Source organism: Epinephelus lanceolatus, chromosome 20 (genome assembly GCF_041903045.1).
Source record: "Epinephelus lanceolatus isolate andai-2023 chromosome 20, ASM4190304v1, whole genome shotgun sequence".
Classification (NCBI taxonomy): Eukaryota; Metazoa; Chordata; class Actinopteri; order Perciformes; family Serranidae; genus Epinephelus; species Epinephelus lanceolatus.
Genome location: NC_135753.1, coordinates 2,125,077 through 2,133,681, shown reverse-complemented (window position 1 = coordinate 2,133,681; position 8,605 = coordinate 2,125,077). Strand labels below are relative to the sequence as shown.

The following is an 8,605-nucleotide window of genomic DNA, read 5'->3' as shown; positions in this document are numbered from 1 at the left end:
TTGGCCCCTTGATGGGTCGCGTTTTATTTTGAAACAGGAAGCAGGTGATTTTGGCCCGGTCGGTGCACATTGACACATCATCCAGCCTGCTTGTCCCCAGTAGCCCCGACCAGAGAGAGAGAGAGAGAGAGGGAGAGAGAGAGAGAGAGAGAGAGAGAGAAAGAGAGAGAGAGAGAGCTGCACCGAGCCTCAGATAGAGAGAGAAAGAGAGAGAGAGAGAGAGAGAGAGGAAGAGACGGGCACCGGAGAGCTGGTCTGCGGGCTCTTTTCACACCTCAAACGGCCTTTTTTCTCACTCTTTTGTGCTGGAAACTATCAGCGGGCTGTGAGTGAGAGTGAACACGGGCTGAGGCGCAGCTGCTGTCCGCCCCGCATGGCTCCTGATCCGCTGGGAACTTCTCCGTAGAGCCGTGCGGGTCTGGTGCGTTTTGGAGGAGGAAGGGGGGGCTGCTGGCTGGATTATCACATAGATACTGCACACAAAAGCCCAGTGGACAAAAACGCTGTGCCGGAGCCCGGGCCTGGCTGCGGGTCGCGTTGGTTTTACGCAGCGCTTCTTTAACTTTTATATTTTAAATGTTGGAGGAGGATCCTGGGGACAGCAGGAGTGAACCTGGCGGCGCAGCGGCGACTGCCTCCAACTAGAAGGAATATGTGGCTCTCGTGGCTGACTTCTGCACTTCTGCTAGGAACTTTGTGTGCAGGTAAGCAGACAGAGAGAGAGAGAGAGAGAGAGAGCTAGCCTGGCTGTTTGTTCTGTGGGTGAAAGGGCTGCAGGTTACAACATTGCAGCCTGCAATACTCCGCGTCCACAAACATGAAAAAAACCCGATTTATGGAGCCACAGTGATGCATGCTCCAGCTGCTCCTGACCCTTTACTAACACCACACAACACGCGCTGATTGGATTGGATATTTCCACAACCAAACCGGCCTTCTCTGAAATTATCCTGCAATTTCTTCATGCATGTGAGCTGTGTTTGTAGTGGAGGTGTAGTCCCAACGGCAGCAGCACATGGCGATTCATGCTGGACTGATCCTTGTAGAGATATTCTGCAGGAATGTTGCACATTATAATAATAACAGAAAGGATATAGCAGCAGCTCTGTCTAAACCAATATAGGATATGGGTTGTCTGGCGCTGGTTCTGTATGTTAATATTACAGGAGGATTCTTGAACGTGTCCTCATTTTGCACCTAAATGCGCTTTCATTGTGTATGTGAGTGTGTGTGTGTGTGTGTGTGTGTGTGTGTGTGTGTGTCTGTGTGTGTGTGGTGTCTGTGGGTCAGTGTGTGAACACTATCAGAACATGTGAGGACACTTGTGGTTGTTTTGTGATCGCCGCTCTGCAGGAGTCACTTGAGTCCAGCCTGCATTTGCATTCACTGTCAGTTGTGTTTGGCTGCAGCGTGCGCGTACATTGCGCACGCGTGTGGTTGCAGGCTGCTCCATTGTCTGTTCAGGCATGCAGGCGGATCAATAATCGATAAGCAGAGTGCTAACGGAGAGCTCAAGCCTTAGAATTCACCGATAACCGGACACATTTGTCTTTTTCATTTTCCCCTCCCATACCTCTGCACGCGCTCCTCTGTACAGTCCACGCGCGTTTTACTACGGGTGGATGAATGAAGCAACAGCTCTGTGAGCTCGGTCATGTGGCCTCGTAGTAGTGGAGGAGAGGAGACGAGTGCGCGTGCGTTCTGGAAAAATACTACCCAGACGCACACGCGATATGAACCGCTGTGGAAGGTGAGGGTGAGATGACGAGGCTGCAGGTGTGCTTGGTGATCTGTGATGGTTCTATAATACAGCTGCTCGAGCTTTCTAACACACCACATGTTGTTTGCTGTTCAATGACTGTCATTTCACAAGGTTTTTCATACATGCGTCATTAATGTCCTGTTTGTGTTTGATTTCCAGTTGTATTTCTATAATATTGTTGTTGCTTTGTTGCTGTGGTGGTCACGGCCCCATTCGCTTTTGCAGTGCCGCTGTTCTTCCTGGTTCACAATTAAGGATCCTACAAACGAAGGAAAGGTCATGATGTCAGTGACAGCATTTGAATTTTGCATTCGGTTTCCCTTCTGTTGAAGTGAATGGGGCAGGCAAATCACACTTCAACCCCGTCATATCTTGCTGTTTCACCTTTGACTGAAAAATCCTTCCACTGAATATGCTCGACTGTTAAAGCTGGTATATTTTTTCCAATGAAGAAGTGCATATCTTAACAATGTGATTTTAAAATAATTTAAGGACACACACGGATTAATTATTTATGACTATTTATTGAAATTTTCCAACAATGAAATCAAAAGCACACATTGTTTGAAATGAAAACGTCTTGTGAGGTCATAGGCCTGTTTTATCATTAAAGTAAAAAGCAAGTTACCCAAAAAGTAGAAAATAACAACTTACATCTTTTGTAAATAAATTATTTTAAATATTGCCATGTGAACAGTAGAAATAATAACTTGCATCTCATATAAACAAAATTTATTTTAAATATTTCCATGTGAAAAATAGAAAAAATAACTTGCATCTCTTGTAAACATAGGCTAATTATTTCAAATACTTCCATGTGAAAAGTAGAAAAAATAACTAATAATCTCTTGTAAACAAAATTAAATATTTTAAATAATGTGATGTGCAAAAATGTTAATGCAATACTGCTGTGTATACCACCATGTGGTATGCAATGGCGTCAGATATTTATTTCCATCGTCTATATTGTGTGGCATTAGTAAATGCCTGTGACAGCGACATTTGCTTTGAAGGGCGCCTGCCAGTCTTCCTCTTTTTTGCGCCATGCACTCTTCATATTGGGTAACGTGATTGTGCTGCAAATGAGTGAACAAGTTGGTGGTGTTACCGTGGCTCACTTAAATAGTTTTTCTGCAGTATTTACTTGACTTCTTTCTGTTCAGTGTCGTCTGCACTGAAGCCAAAATGTGCCCAAACAACGGACTTGGCATTCTCTTTGGGTTCAAGCTGCTGGAGTTGATTTGTTGGCTGGGTGTTTGTGCTCGTCTTCTCTATGTGGGCAGCGTCAGCCTCGCTTTGAGTGAACGCAGATTACGTGGAGGGGCCGGAGTCACGTGACTTACACGGCATAGTTTTTTCCCCAAGGGGACAGCACGGAGAACGTAGTAACCGAAATTACCGACATGAGTAAGATTACGTTGGTTAGAGGGTCTAAATGTCGGTTTTGGTATATTTTCGGTTATTTGCCCAGCCCTATCATGATATTTAATAATATTTGGGAGGGCAATCTTTAGCCAGCTCTATCTGCCTTACTCCGAGCCCCCATGTTATGAATTATGGGCACCACTTCTGATGCTGAACCAGAACCTTGTTTTCTAGTGGTAATGATAAGCTAATGGTGCGCTAATCCTCTTGCCACACCAACTGTAACACCTCAAATGGATAACGTGATCATACCTCTGTCATCCATGACAACCATCTCAAAGCATTGTTGTTTTCCTTTTTTAACCAAGCGTATTAGCGATAGACCTACGTTGCCACATTAACATAACAGAAGTCTGGGCTACCTTATGGTAAACAACTACTCCTAAAAGATGATTTATGATTTCTTATGACTCACAAACAGACAGTAACACATTCATTGAACATTTAACATAAATCTGTATTAATTTTAGCTCCATGAAAACTGAATGAATGTGCTGTTTCCTAGATAATGCTCCGCTTATCTGCCCTAACAATGCAATTAACACATTTTTATAACTGCTGATTTATTAAATTAGAGTTCTACTGAGTAAAACATCACTCTGAATTTAGCAGCTGACTTCAATAATAATCAGTTAGTAGGAGTAATAGGCCCCTATAGGTAGACAATCATTTTATAGGCTATGGTATAGAAGAGGTAGCCTAAATCAGTAAAACATTCTCAGACTAGATGACTTAACACAGAATTGAAGGTAACATTATGCTGCTGATTTTATTTTCTAATGTAGATTGTGAATGCAGTCTGTCAGTAAAGACAGGGATGTCATTTACTGATGCTGAGTTACAGACCTGTCATCGTAAGTGTCGTTCTGTTTCAGAAACTCTAATTGAATACTTCTCTGCTCTCCAAAGTCTTTTGATATTATTAATACTTATGTCATTCCAAGCATGTGAAAATGTAGTGTTTGCATTGGAGTAGGATGTGCACGAACCTTCAAGAGGAATCACGTCCTGTATTGATTCAATAAGGGACAGTGCATTTTATTTGTCAATACAGGACAATCTGGTATTATGAAATTTACAAATCTACAAATTTAGCTTAATCTGGTTGCTAGTAATGTTACAGACATGGATGGAACAACAGGTAGGCCTACCAGAACTCCACAAGGACATTTTAGAACATGCTAATTGTAACGTTAGATAGATATCTGTTCAAAGCAAAAAAATATTTTCTAAATTGAAGGCCAGTTACTTTTGAAAAGAACTGCTGGAGGTTAGCCACCAAGATTAGCCACTGGGACTAACCATGGATAGTCAGTGCAACTAACTAGCTTACTGTGGCTTCAGCCATCTCACTAGAAGTTGCACCCATAATCATGTCTACAGTCGTACCCTTAGGAATAAGGTGGTTACTGTTTCCTATTATTATCAGGGGGAGGCGCTAATCACCAAATTATTATAGATCTGAACTAGGGATTTTAACAGTTGACTGTTAATCGGTTAGCCGCCGAGAATGTCTTTGACCAGTTATGTATGTTGGCTAATTTGCATACAGACACACTGTGCTTGTGTTGCAATAATAGCCTAACCTACTTCATTTAGTGTTTTGTTATGAGCCTAATGATTTCATAAATTAATTAAATAAACACACAAATTCTTACAAACATGCTCTTCATTGCTGAATAACAGTTGAACAAGTAAATCTTCATAAAAGACATTAAGTTTGTATCGAGCTTGTTCTCCCTCTTCCCTCCCTCTTTTTCCTTTCATATCGTAACAGTGAATTTTACAGAACAGTGGTGAACATGTGGAGGTCTATACAGTAGCCTATTTTTTTGCCGGGTATTTAGCTGCACTGTGTAGAAAAAAAGAATAGTGCTTTGAGCACTGATCAGCTGAGCCAGCCCAGAGCGTTGCACTGCAGCAGCACATCCATTGTGGATGTAGTCTGAGTGGGCGGAAGTTTGCTGCAGAGATCAGCCTCTCATTGGGCGGAACGAGCCACGCTGAAGTCCCGCCCTACCACCTCCGGTTGTGTAGCAGTTTTCAACCGTTTTCAACACGTCCTTTACTAACTTTTGCGGTGTTTGATCTTGCGGGGATGTAGCCATTTTTCTGCCATGGTTCGCGTCCTGTAGGTGATATTTTTGTGGGCGTGTTACACCAAAACCTGTTTCCCCCCGGCAATATTTTTGCAAGTGCACCGTTGCTGTGGCACCGCTCAGAACGATTGTGATTGTTTGAAAGAAGTACAAGCAGCCGGGGCGTTTTTTTCTCCAATCTCACAGTGAGAGTCAACCCAGTCAGACCTTTCTTTTCTTGAGAAAGGTCTGGTGAGCGAGACTATTGTGGATGTAACGCCGCGGGCACAGCTGCTGCTGCGGCAGCATGTGTAGCCTATGTGTGTGTGTGAGAGAGAGAGAGCGAGACAGAAAAAGATAAAGGGTAAACATTTACAACACAAAACATTAAAGGAAAGCGCTGCGAAATGGCGTAGAGCTTACTGAGATAAGGGAGTGCCAGACTAGAGCGTATTTCACGTCATTTTGCATTTTTTTTTTAGCCAGTTAGTTGTCGTTTAATGGGTGTCGGTTACTGAAAGCAAAATTAGCCGAAACTGACATCTCTTATCTGAACCTTTATCCCTCACTGGTAGCCTACCTGTTACTTTGTTTATCAATGAACTAAGTTTGCATTTGTGGTTTGTTTAGCTAACATTAGCCAGCAGACGCCCTACATTAATTTGGAGATAAAACCATTTATGTATGTAATCCTCGTGAAGGTGTAAAAGAAACAGACAAGAAGCTGCAGTGTCTGTAATAGCAATTGTTACAGCCTCTCCAGCTTAATCGCCATGACTTATGTATGTGCTAGCTAATAATATAGGCTAATGTTAGATAGTAGCCTACGAATGTAAATCACTGAGGCAAATTGCCAGGCATTTGAGCATACTGTCAAGCCCTAGTTTGACAGATATTTACCAAACTCTTGAGTCCAACCAGAATAATAATCAGAACCATTAACTGATCTGATTAGAATTGTGGTCTGGTCAGCGATAATAGGTTGGACCTATGTCGGACTTGCCCTGTTTGGTCATGTAGGCTATTAGTGTTGTTAGCTATTTTGGACCAAACAGGGGCTTGAGACAGATCTGTGATCTGTTTGGAGACCAATAACAAGAAAAACAAACGCACACATTCAGATAAAAACATCAGTCAACATCATGTAATGTGTATTTTTTGATTTTGTGAAAGGATTTTTCAGTCTAAGGTGAAACAACAAAGATGGGTTATAGTGGGACTTGCAGTGCCTGCCCCATTAACTTCAATAGAAGCTGCATGAAATTGTGGCTCCAATGCAAAATTCAAATTCTGTCACTGACGTCATGACCTTTTCTTCTTTTGTAGGTTCCTTGGTTTGCTGTTTAATGACTCTTTAACATTTCAAGGTTTTTCTAACATGCATCTGTGGTTTCCAGTAGTAACATTAGTGACCTGTTGCTCTTTGATTTCCAGTTGTGTTTCTATAATGTTGTTGTTTAGTTACTGTGATGATCAGGTTTGTTTGTTTATTAAGGTCCCCATTAGCTTTTGCAGGCAGGGCAGCAGCCATTCTTCCTGGTTTACATGGTGCTGACAATACATAAATACCCATTCACACTAATCATCCCTAACATAACACATTGTACCACACGTCTGCTGTGAATAAAACAATAACAGTTGACACAATTTTAATAACACAAAGGAAACTGAGCAGGGACCTGTATCACGAAGCAGGATAAATGTCTTAGCGAGGTAACTTCAGGGTTAACCCTGGGTTTTCGGTCTCACGAAGCCGGTTCAGTTCTTATCGGGGTAGATCACCATGGTAACTTACTCTGAACGGCTATCCTGCTCCGGAGCAGGTAAGTTCAGGGTTGAATCTGATCCTATAAAAAGCACCACCCACTGGCCAATCAGCTGTTCAGAAAAAAATGACTCTGCTTACAGAAATGCAGCCCAGTCATGACGGGAAGTTTAATTAATTTGATTGATTTTGATTTGAAAGTTTATTTTGAACATTAAAAAAGAAAAGAAAGCAACAACAACAGACAATGAAAAGATTGTTCAAAAAGGAGTGGAAAGAAGTTGAAATTTCATCCCACCCCTTCATAAGAAAGAAACTGATAATATGGGGACACTTAATAGTACCATTAATTAGTGCCAACATTTTTTTTTCTTGGAGGAAATGATCCCTGTTAAAGATAATGGGCCTAATTGACAGCTTTGCTGCTGGAAATGTGGAAAGTAGCCTATGTTGCAACTCATAATGTAATAATGGCTCATAATGTAAAAACGGCTTATAATGTAATAACTTAAATGTAATAAAAGTTCATAATGTAATAATCGGCTCATAATGTAATAAAATCATGAGCACATAACATAATAACGGCTTTGTGCATAATGTAATATGTAATAACCTATTACATACATACCATTACTTATGAGTCTTCCTGGCTTCGCTCATAATGTAATAACAGTTCATAATGTAATAATGGTTCATATTGTGAGAAAACTGCTGCATAATCATCATTTTTACATCTTAAAGGTGCAGATAAAGCAAACGACATGGGTTTCAGCGCATAGTAAACTAAATTAGTGAAACCAAGAATTATTTAATCGTAACTGCATTCTCACATTTTGTTATGTAAGATGTATAAAATTGAGCCACTAGGTGGCACCCGTGTTAGGTATTTTGGGCCTTTGAGAATGCCATGTTCACTTCCACTGTCTGATTGTTGCAGGTAAGCAGTTGGTGGAAAGGTCAAATATTATGACGGATGAAGACTGCAGCATAAGTATTAGTAGGTTATACAGAGTGGCTGGACGCAATAGTGGCCTTGCATCCAATATCAGGCAGCTCTTCAGCCAAAATGCCAGGTGGATTACAGCCTGGATCGTGACTAAACATATATCCTCTGGATGGGTCCATATTAAAGACATTCATTGGAAGAAGTAAAGTTTTCTTTTTTTTAAAATCACATTCACTCATTAAGCCTTGATCTGAGTGAACACTGGCACAGTCACTGACAAATGGAGCCCCAGGACTTGATTTTTGTTGGCAACTATAATTTATGGTTATGTATTATTTATGCATATTGTTTAGTTAAATTTATTTGGACTGATGTTTTTACTTGTTATTACATGGTACTGAAAGAAAAAAGATTTCCGCACACTGTTGCCAAGCTTGCAAAATATTTAATGGGACAAGGCAGCTATGTTTCGGTCATTACAACCCTCGTCAGACGTTGTCTTTCTTGACCTGCTGAAGTTTTTTCGACGTACCTGTTCAGGAGACTCTTCAAAGGTGTGCATGAGGCAGTTTTTTGACTTTATTACATGGTTCTAAAACGCTCTTTCATTCTTGCACAAGTTCCAAAAT

At 41.2% G+C, this 8,605-nt stretch overlaps 1 protein-coding gene across 1 annotated transcript in view; it reads left to right on the top strand.

Annotated features, from left to right (window-relative positions):
- The first annotated feature begins 210 nt into the window (after positions 1-210).
- Positions 211-8,605, top strand: part of LOC117264878 (activin receptor type-2B-like) — a 128,296-nt gene continuing 119,901 nt past the window's right edge. The window contains exon 1 of the mRNA XM_033639182.2: positions 211-704. Coding sequence (XP_033495073.2) covers positions 653-704 — 52 coding nt within the window. The 5' untranslated portion in view covers positions 211-652. The remainder of the gene's footprint in view (positions 705-8,605) is intronic.